This window comes from Zootoca vivipara, chromosome 5, assembly GCF_963506605.1.
Source record: "Zootoca vivipara chromosome 5, rZooViv1.1, whole genome shotgun sequence".
NCBI classification, from domain to species: Eukaryota; Metazoa; Chordata; class Lepidosauria; order Squamata; family Lacertidae; genus Zootoca; species Zootoca vivipara.
The window spans coordinates 69,552,012-69,567,643 of record NC_083280.1 but is presented as its reverse complement, the minus strand read 5'-3'; the positions used below and the strand labels follow the sequence as shown (position 1 = coordinate 69,567,643).

The window sequence follows — 15,632 nt, the reverse complement described above, 5'->3', positions numbered from 1 at the left end:
GTCATGTAGAGAGAAGCGTGCGTAATGGAAGATGGAGTAAAAAGAAGCATTGGATTCTGAAAAAAAACCCCACTCCTGTTTTAAAAACAGCAACATTATTGTGGAAGTCGGAGATGCCTCTCCCTGTCACTAACCTTAACTTGCTTGAGATGAGGCGAAAGTACACCACTTTTCAAGCAATCCTTGTGTTAGCTATGGCTGGTTTGGTAGCTCTGGAGTAGTCTCCTAACCCTCCCATCTCACAAGAAATTATGGCCGCAACTTCCTCACTGCAGTGCTTGGTAGGTAGAGCTGCCATTGACAGGTTGAAGGGGCGGATAATGACACCCACTACATTCCATTTCCTAGTTGGTGGGCATGCTCCTTGCCTTCTTGTGGTGCTGCACATGCCTGTCCCTCGTTCACTGCCCCCATCATCTACCGGTATACTACACTGATATGTCAGGAACATGGCCTTTCAGGTTGTGGCACTAGCAAGAACAGAGTAGACATGTAGGCCGGGAATTCTGCATAGCACTGCCAGGCTGCCCTCTCCCTCCCCCCCCCCACTGGATCCTTTGGAGACTGGGGGTGGGTAGCCTAGCAGCATTAATGCTGTGAGTGGAGTTTCTGGCCTGTGCACCTATGCTTTTAACACTGAATCATGTGCACAGGGTGGGAGTGGGGCCGCCATAATTTGGGTGGCAGTTCTGGCAGGTTTACATGTACCACAAATCCCCCAGCTAAGCTACATTTGTTGGCAGCAGTGGACTCTGGCTTATTCTACGTGGTAGTAAAAAGGATGGTTTGGAGAGCTCACTTAATGCGAAATTATAGAGTCAATATCCATACTCAAACGATACGCAGCTTTGAATGCCTCGCAATGAGAGTGAACGCTATGTCTGAGCAGCAGGGCCATGACAGACAGGCAGTTGCCCCCATCCTTGCTTCTCTATGATGGGAGCTGTAATTTGCTTGGTGTTGACTACTTTGGAGTGTCAGCTTTGCAATTCATACTAAGTGCCAGTTAGCCTGCACTGGGCCCTAGGGCCCCTCATGCGGAACATGGAAGGCTACTTTCTGATAGGAAGGAGTTTCCGGTAACGTGTGTCCATTAATGGCACTGACTGTTCTATGCAGAACTTGAAATTCTTCAAAAGGATTTGCCGCACACTTCCTTGAGGTCATGTTTTGGTGTTAAAATGCAGCACGGCTTTTTTCCATTAAAATTTCTGTTGAGGCTTTCTGTTTTTGAAAGACCTGTTTCATTGATTTGGACAGAATACTATTCTGTTCCAAATGAAATGCTGTTTGTGTAGTTCGGAATAAGATAGCAAAGCTTCCCCTCCTGGCAGCAGCATTATGATAAATGTCTTTTGTTGTACTGGAGACGGGGTGAAAATTTCAGTAATGAGGTGAGGTTTGAAGATGATGGATTTTCTCACTGGGATCATTATGATTATGAATACTTGTGTGGGAAAGCAGACAGTCCTCTTAGCAAGGAACATTTTGAGCGCTTGACAGAGAATAAGCTCTTGAAGTTTCATAAAAGAATTCAAGCAGTCAAGGACATCTCAAGTACTTTCCTTACCCTAATTTTTAAAGTATACCTTGTTCTGGAACTCCTGGTTCTACCATCTGTTCCTGGGCCGCCTATTTTGCCCTTCCATTGACTAGTGCGGGTGAATTTATTGTAACAACTGCATTTTTGGTAGTGTAGGTTGCAATGGGGGCAGGACTGGGAAATTTGAGTTGTGATGCAGTGTAACCTGTTTTACTCCTCTCCCCACCCCTGACACACACAACGTACGCAAGCAGGACTTAAACTGGCTGAAGAAAAGTAAATAGTGGTGTAGGACAAGCTCAGTGGAGATGGGAGGGAAAGACACCACAGCCATGTTTTCTTGCGGATCAGTAACTGTTTGAGGAACGCAGAGAGAGTAAAAGTGGGCATTTCTTCCCACAGAGGGATGTAGAAAGTTGACACCCCTCCAGGATTGGTATGAGGTGCTCTCACTTTCCACCAATTCATAAATGACCTAGAGTTGGGGTGAGTTGTGAGGCACTCAAAAGTATCTTGCCAAAGTGGGTGAATGGGCATTAAACTGGGAAATGCAGTTCAAAATAATTTGTATCCCACCCATCTGACTGGGTTGTTCCGGCCACTTTGGGCAACTTCCAGCATATATATATAAAAGTTTCCCTATACTGGGCTGCCTTCAGATATTTCCCAAATGTTATATAATTACTCATCTCCTTAACATATGATCGAATGTTGGGCTTTCTCTCCCTTGTGAAGAGAAACCCGCAAAGGGAGAAGGAAATACCCTATGTTATAGAGAACCCACAGCCTTCCAATGAATGTTGCAAGATTAGGGCAACAACACCACTTCTTAACACAGCACATAGATCAGCTACTACAAAAGGTAGCGATGGCCACCAAGTGGGAAGGCTTTAAAACAGGCTTAAAACTAACGCATGGAGGATAAGCCTGGTCAGTGGCCACTAGCCACAGTGGCTGCGTCCTGCTTCGGAAACACCCACTGCTGGGGTGGAGAGATCGCAAGTGGGCAAGACGGCTACTGCGCTCACGCCCTGCTCCCACCCGCGCGGCGACTGCAAGAGCAGCATGCGGCAATGGAAGGGTGGTTGAGCTGCAGGGACCTTCCTTACATTCTTATGGACAGCCGAACTGAATTAGCGAATCATAGAGTTGGAAGGGGACCCCCCCGGAGGTCATCTAATCCAAACCCTGCGATGCTGGAATCTGTTGCCCAACATAAAACTTGAACCCACAACTCGTAAGATTAAGAGACTCATTAGGCTCTACCAACTGAGCTATCCCAGCTAGCACATTGACAAAGCTAATCAGAGTCCGGTATGGTTTCAGGTTGGATGGGATGTTATCCCCCGCGCTCCCGTTGGGATGTGGAGTTTCCTGCATTGCAGGGGGCTGGACTAGTTGACCATCGGGCTCCCTTCGAACGCTGCCACTCTAGGATTCGTAGCCTTTTACACCCTGCGTTCTACGCTCGGTGGGCGGAGCCTCCATCCTTGCGTCTCTCGCAGGACACGTAGCGGGCAGGCGGCGTCGCCTTCCGCTCCAGCTCCTCCCCCTTTCCCTCGTCACCGGAAGTAGCCTCTGCCGCTGAGAAGGCAGGAGATGCTACGTAGTTCCGGCGTGTCGCTGGCGGCTGAGGAGCGAGAGCGGAGGGGTGAGGGGGAGCCGTCGAAGCCGCTTGCCGTCGTCGTTGGTCGAGGCTGCTGCTGCCGCCCAGTCCGGTAACAGGGAGGCGCCGCTGGGCGAGGGGAGGCCGCGGGGGAACACGGGGGCTGCGGCACGGGATGGGTGTTGGGCCTGGGCGGGCGGGCGGGTGAGACGGAGGGAGGGAAGGAGGGAGGGAAGCGAGCAAGTGACACGCAGGCGAGGTGGGGGCGGGGAGGAGTGGTCTGAGGAGGCCGGAGCCCGACGGAGCCGCTCTTCTCTCTCTCTCTCCCTCCCCCCCTCGATAATTTATTCCCCTCTCTCAATCACAAATTTCTGGTGGCCTTGGAGAGGGCGATGGATGTGTGTTTGTGTCTGTCTCTCTCTCCGTCTGTCCATTGACCTCTCGGGACCGGCTCAACGGTTCTCTCTCTCTCGGCCTTAGCTAGAGAGCCTTTTCCTTCTCTTACGTGGCTTGCCGGGATTGCCTTCTCTCTCTCTCTCTCCCCCCCCCCTCAACTCCTTCCCTCTCTCCGTCGTTCTCGTTTAGTTTATTTTTTGGGTTTCCGAAGTCCCCAAGGTTCATCTGCTGACAGCCCACCTTTCTCATTTCCATCCTTCCCCTCCTCAAAAACAAAAGGGTAGGTGGGGTATTAATACTAAGAATGGTGTTGTAATGCTAAACTGGTGTTGTAAAATCGAAGCTGGAAAGCGCGAGTGCCGAAACAGTGGAGTGGGGACCTCTCCCCCCCCACAGAAAATATCTATGCCCGTCTCTTGAGAATGAGGGTGACATCTGTGCATTTTTGTGGGGGGGGGGGAGGCACGGGTCTTTGGCTTGCCACCCTGGTTGTCCTCCAGCTAGTTGCTGGCTTGGGTTGTAAGGTTATAGTTGGTTTGAATAGCCGGAACTGCTAGCAGTATATTCCGCCCACCCACTACTCATCCTTGGTTTTGGCTTTGCCCTAAGGCAGCTTGCTCTCTGTAGGATTGCCACCTTTATCCCTTCGCTCATAGGCACTTAGCTTCCTTAAAGAAATATATGGGAGGCTCCCAAGTCGTGGCAAGTGAATTCTGTTCACCTGTTGGGTTTCTGGTTATTATGTAATGCAGGGGTAGGCAACCTAAGGCCCATGGGCCACAAGCGACCCAGGGGGATCATTTAACCGGCCCATGAGCTGCCCGTTTGGAAAGTCCCCACGCGCTGCGCTAAACCAGTGTGGCGTGGGGACTTGCTTCCACGGCACTCATGCAGACGCCAGAAATCTCTGCTGGAGTGAACCGCCCCAGGTGAGGTAAACCTTGCCGACCCCTGATGTAATGGTTAGTCACAAGGGGTAGGGGGGAAAGATGGCAACCCAGTCTTGGCATTTGGATTTTATGTGAGCATTGATGAACTGGTGGGTGATGCTGTTCTCTTCTTGGGAGTGTACTGTAACCCCGGGTTCCCCAAACTTGGGTCACCAGCAGTTTTTGGACTACAACTCCCATCATCCCCAGCTAGCGGGACCAGTGGTTAGGGACGATGGGAATTGGCAGTCCAGAAATTGCTGGAGACACAAGTATAGGAAACCCTGCTGTAACCTTTGTAAATTTATGTTAAAAATACTTTCCCCCACAGGTAACTGAATAGTTTGACAGCTAACTTTTAAAATAACCAAAATGTTTTGAGCCATAAGCCTTTCTGGAATTCATGCCCTCTATCCTAGAAGTTATGGAAGTTCATTTAGTTTATTAGTAGTAACTCCAAATGCACTCTGTAAGTGCTGGCAATATTATTATCTGGTAATGGTAGACTTCAGACAGAAAAGTTGGTGGTTAACTTGTTCAGTGTTCAAATTTATGAGGAAAATGTCCCCCCCTACCCCCCCCCCCAATTTTAGCCAAATTGTGGGTCCTGTAGCCTTTGCTTTGGATTCCACTCTCTCTTGTAATTCAAGCAGCAGTTTTGTTGTAACATTTGGATTCCATGCTTTTGAATTTATAAATACATTAGAAGTTTAAAAGTTATCCATTTGGAATTAGATGAACCGAAGAAGATGTGGTCTGTGCACCAATTAAACGGCCTTAATATTGGTATCCATGGGTACTCTTTGTAAGAACATTTGTGAGCATAGTAAGTGTTATTGTGTGTTTTGTGGGCCATGTTTCACCTGCTGTGGTCCATACTGAACATGGAACAACTTTTCCCACCCTCTGTTAAGATGAATGTGTATCCATGCATTCTTCCATTGTCTCCTGAAAGAAATGGATGCAAGTGTCTCATGTACCCTGCTTACTTGAGTATTTCCTAAACACACTAGCTGCAGAAGGAGAACCTTTATTTGTGTTCACCATACGCAGTGACAAGGCAGGGGATCCACAGCTATATGGTAGTTGGGGCACTTGTTAGCCCTTTACAAAGGCCCCTAAAGACTTGTTTTGGTGCATAAACCTGAAATTAAAGGCTCCCAACCAAGAGAAATCAATTTAATTTCTCTTCTATATCTTCTTTTTGTGATTGTCACTCAAAGTCTTGCATAAGAAGTAATACATATTTAGAAGCTTTGGGAAGACACCTCATAACATTTCTACTAAGAATAGATCTTGACTTCATATGGGGTTAGAGTAACCTGCTATGCATATCAAATATGCTGGTACAGAGAGTCAGTTGAAAACATAGGAGTCATTGTGAAAACTGTTTAGCTTATATTCCCTGCTTGAGGGAGGAAGTGTTGATTTGTCCCTGCTATATTCGTAGTTACCACTCAGTTTTGTTTTTCTGCTGGTCCTTCTTAAATGGCAACTTTCTAGTTCATAGGAAATTATGGTAGCTGAAATGTTCTAGTATATAGCCAAAATTCACAAACAATTGCTTTTATTTTTCTCCTAGGCAATTGATCTCCCACAATGTCATTCATATTTGAATGGATCTACAATGGCTTCAGCAGTGTTCTGCAGTTCCTAGGTAAGGCTTCAAATGTTCACCTATGAACAGTTCACTTGGGCTTAGTGTTAACACCTGAACTGCTGGTTTTCACACAATCTGCTACTAGGAACTGAGAGGTGGTGGCACATTATCTGATGCCATTTTCACCCCTCTGACTTTTATAATTCTATAATTATAATTTTACTCATTTGCACCAGAGACCTTGCTAATTTTTAATTTCTTAAAACTGGCTGCCTTACAGTGGGTCTCAAATTTCAGCGGCACCCTGTGCAGTGCCAAAAGTATACACACTCCCCTAACCTGCCTCTGCTACTTTGTAGTCCCATTTCTAGTTGATTGGCTGCAGCTCTTCAAATTTTAAGAAAGGAAACTGTCCTATCCCCACCAGGAGATGCCAAGGATTGAATCTGAGATCTTCCGCATTTAAAGCACGTGTTGTGCTGAGCTATGATCCTTCTCCCCTTTCCCCTCTTGGCTAACTTCATCAAACGTATTGAAGTCTATATGGAAGTAATTGTACAACTACAAGGAAAGGGTGAAGACACCATAGCTTACAGTTCTAGGAGACTAAAGGGCACAAAAACCTGGGTAAGAGGGGCAAGAGGCAAAACTCAATGAAAACAGAAGACTTCTACTTTGTATAGTACCTAAGAGGAAGTAGTCTGTCTTAATTTCAATACTATAGAAGTTAGAAAGCTCAGCCCTTCTACAAATGCTCCCTTCTTCCATTAGTAGCACTGGCAATTTTCTGTAGAAAACCATCTGTAAATGTGCCCAAGGTAGCATGGATATTCAAGATACAGTTTTCAAGATCCCTTTATTCTAATTATACAGCTTACTTTGATCCAGTGATCTTATTCCATTTTTTAACACGCTGCTTTTTACATGCTGCTTTTCTATTCTGCAGGATTATACAAGAAGTCTGGAAAGTTAGTCTTCTTGGGTTTGGATAATGCAGGCAAAACCACTCTTCTGCACATGCTTAAGGACGACAGGTTGGGTCAACATGTGCCTACCCTGCATCCAAGTAAGCTTTACACAGCTTTGGGTGGCGTTATCTATTAAGGTCATTAAAAAAAAATGCTACTGTATGTTACTAGACTACTTAGAGCAGGCATGGCCAAACCTGGCCCTTCAGCTGTTTTATCCCTGACCACTGGTCCTGTTAGCTAGGGATGATGTATGTTTAAAATAAGTTGTGTAATAGCAGTTCTCATTGCCTTGAAAAGTAAGGCTTACAAACCTAATACCTTTTGTGAGGATTAATAATTTTTTTTAAAAAAACTAGTAAGAGATTATAGGGAACTGTGTCATTAAATGCACATTATACCTGGCAAATTTTTATAAGCTAGAATTAAAAATAATTCCATGTCATTTGAAGACTTTGAAAGTTTAAGAAGTAATTTTAGACTTAGGGGATGTTTTAAGGCCAGGATCTTAGCCCTTCGGGCATTGCTAGAGTCCAGCTCCTCAGCCCCAAACATCCAATGGCCTGGGATGATGGGAGCTGCTGCTGTTGTCATTGGACTGCATCTGGAGGGCAGCAGGTTAGCCATCCATGCTTTTAAAGTCTGGTTTGTCCTGAACGGCTCATCTTAGATGCAGTCATTTTTATATGTGAGAGAAACAGTACAACCAACCAGTACTGGCGTTCATAAAATATTTTCCTTCTTTGCTGCAGCATCAGAAGAACTGACAATTGCAGGAATGACTTTCACAACTTTTGATCTCGGTGGCCATGAACAAGGTAAAAGCAACATTTCCCCTCTTGTGACTTGCGATTGATACGTGTTTCTGTCTCGGTGTTGGTTATTTTGACGTAGCAAATTATTAACTGGGAGTTTTAATTAGCTGGTCATGATGATGACATCATGGTTCTCGGCCTTTTTGGTATGGTGACTCTCCCCCCCCCCACACACCCCAGTCCAAATTTACTTGGCATGGCAACCCATCAATTTATGTTTCCCCCCCCCTCCTCACTGTCGGTTTATTGTTACATGAATTTTGGATGACAAGCTATAGTTTGTGGACCTCTTGCTGCCATGCTTTTCTCCTCAGACCATACTTCTCCCTCTTGGCTCCACACTTGCATGAACTTGAATGATATGGCAACCCCCTGTTCTCAAAGGGGGGAAACACTTGAAAGGAAGAGTGCCCTTTCACCACTCCCACACATCCAAAATAAACCTTTGGGTCTTTATTCCTCACTTCCCTTTTTTTGTGGAAGGGGGTGTTGAAACAACACATTTTTATACAAGCCAAGTGTGTACATTTTTTAAAAAAAATACAAATTTTGTTTGCTTTGGGGATATCGTAATACTTGACGTTATAGCAACATCCACCGTAAAAAGAAGTTCACAGCTAAGTCAGTCCAAAAGCCCATCTAGTCCAGCATCCTGTGCTCACACCTACTACACAGATGCCTCAGGATGCTTGCAAATGGGACCTGAGTGCACTCTCCCCACTTGTGATTCCTAGCAGCTAGTATTCACAGGGGTACTGCCTCCAGTAGAGGAGGTGGAACATAGTTATTGTGGCTAATAGCCATTCTAATCCTCATGAAAACAGCTCTCTTGCAGAAACAACCACATGGAGATAAAATGTAACTGGGTTACATTTTAAGCAGAACAAGTTGGCCTCAAGAAATGGCCCTGAAAATGTGGAAGTACTAAAATTTTGAAGCTACTTCACATAATGTATACTGTACTTTTAAAATTACTGAGCATGGGTGTGAAGTGAGTGCTTGCCATAGAAATAAAGGAATTGTAGAATTGGAAGGCACCCCAAGTGTCATCTAGTCCACCCCCTGCAATGCAGGGATAAAGATAAGCACATGCAGTAGCTACTAGTGACATTGTTGACTTTGATTATAATGCAAGTTGGAATTTGAAAATGTGTCGAGAAACACTCATGACCAAAATTCTGCCCTTCTTGGGTATTGCAACTGGTGGCTGTGTTAATCTTTATAAAAATGTTTTTCTTTCCCTTTTAGCTCGGCGTGTTTGGAAAAATTATCTACCAGCAATTAATGGGATTGTCTTTTTAGTGGACTGCGCAGATCATGCACGTCTTTTGGAGTCCAAAGTGGAGCTTAATGTATGTAGCTTCCCCCCAGTTTTACACAGGCAGTTGGTGCCTGTATAGAATCTCTGTTCCTTTCTGTCACCTGAAGAATTGGATATTAAGATTGTGTGAAAGAGAAGAGATGTTATAATGAGAAAAAACTAATAAATATAAAGTGGAGAATGAAAACAAGGCAGTACCGGTAGTAGTTAAAGCATCTAAGTTCTGGAAACACTTTTAGGCCTGAACATACCGTACTTTTCAATAAGCTTCTGTAGGACTTCACTGTAAGTCAAGTGCAACTACCGTGATGCCTCACTTTGTACAGTAGTGCAAGGATTTTATGTATGGTAATAGGCAAGGAACTGTTTGGGGTTTATCTAGAATAATTGCTGCAGATATGTTATGATGCACATGTAATTCTCTTTTTCCTATTAGGCACTAATGACTGATGAAACAATATCAAATGTGCCAATTCTTATCTTGGGTAACAAAATTGACAGACCAGAAGCTATCAGTGAGGAGAAGCTGCGAGAGATTTTCGGGCTTTATGGGCAGACCACAGGAAAGGTAAGAAGTCAAGGCTGGTCACAAAAATAAGAAAATTGATATACTGTGTTGCAAAACTGATATCCTTTTAAAAGCTCTCTCAGTAGAGTGGTATTTCAAGATCCAAGTCTTGAAATCTGAAGTTCTAATGGCTTTTAAAATACTGGAAAAGGACAGATAACAGGCTTTCAGTACATCTGTGTGTGATGCAAATATTAGTAGTTTTACTAGCCTACTAAAGAGGTTAGTAGCCTGTGTTTCTGTGCTAGCCCAGGAAGAGGATATACTTCTTAAAAGACTAGTGGGGGGAAATTGCCTTCTACCAAACAGACTGCCTGCCTTTCTTCCTCAGCCACTGCAGAAACAAAGAGCACTAGCAGAGGAGGAAAACAAGAGATCCCTCTCCACCAGCCCACTTGCTCACCATGCAATTCCTGGTCACCAATGGCTACCAGGCAATTTGTTAAGTAAAAGGCTAGTTTTAGTCAAAGCTATAATAAGAGTACGATTGGTCAAGGAGAATTGCAAGAGCTCGCTTTCATAGAATAGCTTTATTTGGTATATTTGCTCCTTTTAGGAATTCGTTCTCTTATGTGCAGTTAGAAATGACCAATCTTGTATAGTATGTGAACCCCTGGCTTCCCCAAAAAGAGATGAACAACAAAATCGTGTGGCACCTTAAAGACTAATAGATGTATTGTGTCATAAGCTTTCCTGGTCTACTTCATCAGATGCATGAAATGTTACCTTCAGTTGGAGGATACATACCGGTATATATACGTGGGTGTAGAGAGAGAATTGTAAAAAGTGGGCAAGGACAAATCTGGTAAAGCCTAAATACCGTGTTTCCCCCTTTTTAAGACACCGTCTTATAACTTTTTTTACTCAAAAAAACACACGGTGTCTTATTTTCAGGGGATGTCCTGTACCTTAAGGCCTCCTCGGAGGGGCCAGGCCACTGGCTCGGGGTGCTGCTGGGCGCTCTGCGCGGCACCGAGGCGGCAGGCTGCTGGCTCGGCGCTCCGCCCAGCGCTGCTGGGCACTCCGGGCGCGCGGTGCTGCAGCCGCCGGTTCCGGCGGCAGGGGGCAGGCCTCAGGCAGCTCTCCCCCCAAAAGAAGAGGCCAGGCGCTGCAGGGCGCTCCGAGCGCTCAGCGCTTCGGAACGCTCCGCTCTGCAGCCGCCGGCCTCGGGCAGCCAAACAAAAAGAGAAGAGGCCAGGCACTGCAGGGCGCTCTGAGCGCTCGGCGCTTCGGAACGCTCTGCTCTGCAGCCGCCGGTTCCGGCGGCGGGGGGCAGGCCTCGGGCAGCTCTCCCCCCAAAAGAAGAGGCCAGGCACTGCAGGGCGCTCCGAGTGCTCGGCGCTTCGGAACGCTCCGCTCTGCAGCCGCCGGCCTCAGGCAGCCAAACAAAAAGAGAAGAGGCCAGGCGCTGCAGGGCGCTCCGAGCGCTCGGCGCTTCGGAGTGCTCCGCTCTGCAGCCGCCGGTTCCGGCGGCGGGGCGGCAGGCCTCGGGCAGCTCCTCCCCCCCAAAAAAAGAAGAGGCCAGGCGCTGCAGGGCGCTCTGAGCGCTCGGCGCTTCGGAGCGCTCCGCTCTGCAGCCACCGGCCTCGGGCAGCCAAACAAAAAGAGAAGAGGCCAGGCGCTGCAGGGCGCTCCGAGCGCTCGGCGCTTCGGAGTGCTCCGCTCTGCAGCCGCCGGTTCCGGCGGCGGGGCGGCAGGCCTCGGGCAGCTCCTCCCCCCCAAAAAAAGAAGAGGCCAGGCGCTGCAGGGCGCTCTGAGCGCTCGGCGCTTTGGAGCGCTCCGCTCTGCAGCCGCCGGTTACAGCGGCGGGGCGGCAGGCCTCGGGCAGCTCCCCCCCCCCCCCCCCCGCAAAAGAAGAAGCCAGGCGCTGCAGGGCGCTCCAAGCGCTCGCTGCTTCGGAGCGCTCCGCTCTGCAGCCGCCGGTTCCGGTGGCGGGGCGGCAGGCCTCGGGCAGCCCCCCAAAAAAAGAAAAGAAAAGGCCAGGCGCTGCAGGGCGCTCCATGCGTTCGCTGCAGCAACAGCAGCCGGTTCCAGGCCCCTCTGGCTGGCTGGGGCGCTCGGCGGTCTCGCATGGAGGTATGTCTTATTTTCAGGGGGTGTCTTAGATTTCACTAATGCTAAAAAATGCTGCCATGGCTTACTTTCTGACTACGTCTTAAAAAAGGGGAAACACGGTATATACAAGATCATTCACAACAGCAATCCTTACTAATAACATAGGAAGCCTTAAGCCGTTGTGTTAATGAATGCCTACTAAAGGACATGCATTATCTAGATTTAAAGCCTAAACAAATCGAATCAAGCTTCTCCGATTTAACCATTTCCTGCTTGAGTCTCCATTTGAAGCTCCTTTATTTTCAGGTCAACAGTAATGCCTTAGGAGATTGAATTTTGCATACAGTGATTTCTTAATATTGCCATTTCTGTTGTCCAGTTGGGATCCATTTATTTTTACATAGACTGTACGTAAAAAGCACAAGAACATTGCTGGCTGATAGATATACAGAGATTTGAAAATCTGATGCATATGTTCATGCTTGCCTCACCACTATGGATATACTGCAAATTTTATTTTTGTTTCTTGCATTTATGTACTGCATACTATGTTTCAGTCAAGGTAGAATTTACAATTCAAAAATACAATTTAATATACTTGTGAAAGTTACAATTTAAAATGTTTACAATTAAACATAGCTCAGCCGTTTGCAAAAGGGGTTTCAGACAGCCCTGCACTGAGCTTTGGCTGCACCAGACTGCATGCCAAACTGGGGAGGAATTTACCCTACTCACCAGCTGATGAGGGTGAGTTAACTCCTGCTGATTTGGCTGTACACATCAGTTCCCAACAGGGGAACTTGTGCACACAGCCGAAATAAAATCAACCTTTGCCCATCAGGTGATCCCACCCACCCTGTTGGAGTGTTGTCAGTTGATTGGCAGATGGGTGTCGTTTTAAAAAATGGCCAAATTAAAACCCCAGTGCACCATGATTGGCCTGCAGCTCGGAAGTTCCCTACTCCTAATTTTTAAGAAAGTTTTTTGTGTGTTTGAAGCCACGAGTAACTCTTTTACTGTTTTTAGAATTCCGCAACTGTGTCTCTGTGAATGAATTCTTGTTTGACTCTCTAGGGGAATGTGCCACAGAAGGACTTGAACACACGTCCCATGGAAGTGTTCATGTGCAGTGTACTGAAGAGGCAAGGCTACGGTGAAGGTTTTCGTTGGCTATCACAGTATATTGACTGATATTTGGAGAGAAATCTACTCCTGGACTGATCCTGTTCACAGCTTCCTTATGGACTTTTCTATTAGAACATGGAAGGCTCTCCAACCGCATACTGGCAAAGACCGAGAGACTCCTGTCTTCACTTACCCAATATCACAGTGGTGACACAATTCTTTTCCCTTTGTCTGGGAGATAACATTCTACACACTGGTGCAGGTTGTTGTCACTTCCAGTTGCCATTGTTTCCCATGGAAACCATGGCTTTCAGTTACAATGGGGCTGGTGAGTTGGAATGCAAAACTGCACACAGCACTCTTAATGGCTGGAAAAGAGAACCTGTCTCACCACTGTGGCCAATTGACTTTGGAAAAAGCAATTCTATTTTTTAAAGAAAGTGTTTAATGTAAACGGTGTCCCTTTAGATTTCTTAAGTTAGCATTCATCTTGTTTGGGCCAGAATTCGATAGGGTTTTTATTAATCTATTTAAATGTTGTTTAGATAGAGAGATCCCAAATTACTGAACCAGCTATCATGATATTAATAATCCTTAGTGAACAGAAAGATGGGCTCAGTTGCCCTGTAAGATGGTTGTGCTGTCACACTGTTTGATCATGAAGATGGTGCTATTGGGACTGACTTGTGCAATGATTTGTTTTCTTTAATTTACAGGGGTTTTAGTTGGGGAGGGAAATGGAACGCACATGCAGGCACACTTGTTCTAGCTTTCCATGTCATTATGCATAGGAGTCTGAAATGCAGTTAATCACCTTAGCCCACCTCTCAAAGTTACCACCACTTACTTTGTCGGCAGTCTTCTCATCCCCCTTCTCTGCAGCAGCAGTGGAACAATTGTCTCAGGCTTGTGATATGGTTTGTTCTACATTGCAGGCAACTGCTGGAAAAAAATGCAGTAGAAATCATGAATTTATTTTGTTGGGTTACTGTAGCATTAATTTTTTTCACCAAATGCATATCATAATGCTGTTAATGTAAACTAACCCTGTTTCTTTTATATTCAACAGAGCTTGTGTTTGAAATTTCATTATTTGCCTAGACATCTTCATTTTCCATTTTAAAGAAACCACAAGTAGACATCAGTCTCCTTTAAAGGAGTATGATGGGGCTTTAGCTGAAATTATTTTAGTGCTCGCTGGCAGTATCTTTCACTGATAGATGCAAGGATTGGTGGCTCAGAGTCTGAAAACTCTTGAGGTGACTTGTATGCTAAATTTTGTTACAGAAGATGAAATGCAAAATGGCAAAACACCAGAAGAACTCTTTGCTTTTGTGCCATAGGCACTTTTTCTGCTGAAAAGTGCACTCTGTTGCTAAGACTTGAGTAGGTTGACTTGATTGTTAGTTCCTGTGATCTAGCATCTTTTGTCTCTGCATCAAAATCTTTGAAAGGGAAATAAGTCCTTAATGTAACCATTAATAGTTTGAAATTCAGAGTTTCTTGTGCTGGTGGTGTGAAAATCGTTTTCTTTTTTTTTAACTTCCGAGTTTGGCACATTCACTCAGCGCTTGGGCATGTCAAAATGTGTTGCTCTTTACCCAAACACTTAATGGATTCCACTGAAGCATGTAATGCAGCTGTAAAGACAGGAGAATTTACACTTTCTCTGCCAGCAAGAGGAACAGAATGTATTGCTAACACGGTACACTTAAATTGCACCGGTTGATGCATCTGACTTGTAAAACTTAATACAGTTGGGGTACTCCCAGGATAGTTTAAGCTGAATCGTCATTAGAAAAAAGTGTGCGACAGTAAACTATTCCTGAAAAGCATAACTAGAAGTCTGATCAGGATCAAGAAGGCTCTCCTTCCACTTCTAGAATACTTGTAATTCTTGACCTATTTGCAGTGTCTTCACCAAAAATGGCTGCATATAGCATCATCATTGAATTCTCTTTTAATCTTGTCTCTGTGAAGCCTTTTGATTTTACAGAAGCTTTTCAATCTGTAAATATCTCCCCAGGCCACCGTGCCTATGACTCTGTGGCCAAGGAGGTGTAAAGAACCACGTCAAACTACAGTGGTCATGCAAACACACTTGACTTAACCGATCAGTTACTACGTTATTTGAATCTCCAGTATTGACCACCTAGAGTTCTCATGTTGGCTGTTACATTCAAGGTATGCAAATGGAATTGTTCTTGAAACAATATGCGACCTGGTAACCCCTTACCTGAAGTGACATACTCCAGTTCCATGCTTAAAGGGAAGACCCCCAGTAAACAGAGCTATAGAATTTGTGCCCAGTAGAGGCATAGTTTTCTATGAAGGTGGTGTCTCAGCCACTGGAGAAAGTACTTGTGAATAGCTCTGGCCTTTTCCCCCTCCGCCTTGCCATGTATTGTCATTAGACAAGTCTAACTCCTTGCAATGTATGGATATAAAGTTTAATATATACTTTAGAAACTGGATTACAGATTGGAAGGCGAGAGAACATGTCATTCTGTTAGCAAAATGTTCTAACTTCCCATTTCTGGAAACGTGAAACATGTTTGCAGAGAAGGTTTGTCTGTATCCAAAACATTTTAATAAAGTTTTTTTTAATAAAAAAAACCAAGAACAACCCATCACACTTAGTGGACTGAGTCTGGCCACAATCCTAATACGTAAGAAGTTCATACGCTCACAACATAAACTAGTAAT

General features: G+C 45.5%; 1 protein-coding gene across 2 annotated transcripts; it reads left to right on the top strand.

Annotated features, from left to right (window-relative positions):
• Window positions 1–3,116: 3,116 nt before the first annotated feature.
• SAR1A (secretion associated Ras related GTPase 1A) lies at window positions 3,117–15,530 on the top strand. Of its 2 annotated transcripts, none has more exons than XM_035137461.2 (7): window positions 3,117–3,261; window positions 6,057–6,131; window positions 7,021–7,140; window positions 7,795–7,860; window positions 9,106–9,209; window positions 9,615–9,746; window positions 12,876–15,530. In XM_035137461.2, exons 2-7 carry the CDS (start codon window positions 6,074–6,076, stop codon window positions 12,990–12,992), a joined length of 597 nt encoding a protein of 198 aa, XP_034993352.1. In that variant the 5' UTR covers window positions 3,117–3,261; window positions 6,057–6,073; the 3' UTR covers window positions 12,993–15,530. The 2 variants fall into 2 exon arrangements, with proteins under 2 accessions (XP_034993352.1, XP_034993353.1); XM_035137462.2 differs by lacking the exon at window positions 3,117–3,261 and adding an exon at window positions 3,503–3,825.
• Window positions 15,531–15,632: the final 102 nt, after the last annotated feature.

Bases quoted from the DNA above. Each gene is read 5' to 3' on its own strand.
- SAR1A (XM_035137461.2), top strand. From the start codon at position 6,074: ATGTCATTCATATTTGAATGGATCTACAATGGCTTCAGCAGTGTTCTG. The intron at 9,210-9,614 runs GTATGTAGCTTC...TTTTCCTATTAG, and splicing joins AGTCCAAAGTGGAGCTTAAT to GCACTAATGACTGATGAAAC. The intron at 9,747-12,875 runs GTAAGAAGTCAA...TTGACTCTCTAG, and splicing joins ATGGGCAGACCACAGGAAAG to GGGAATGTGCCACAGAAGGA.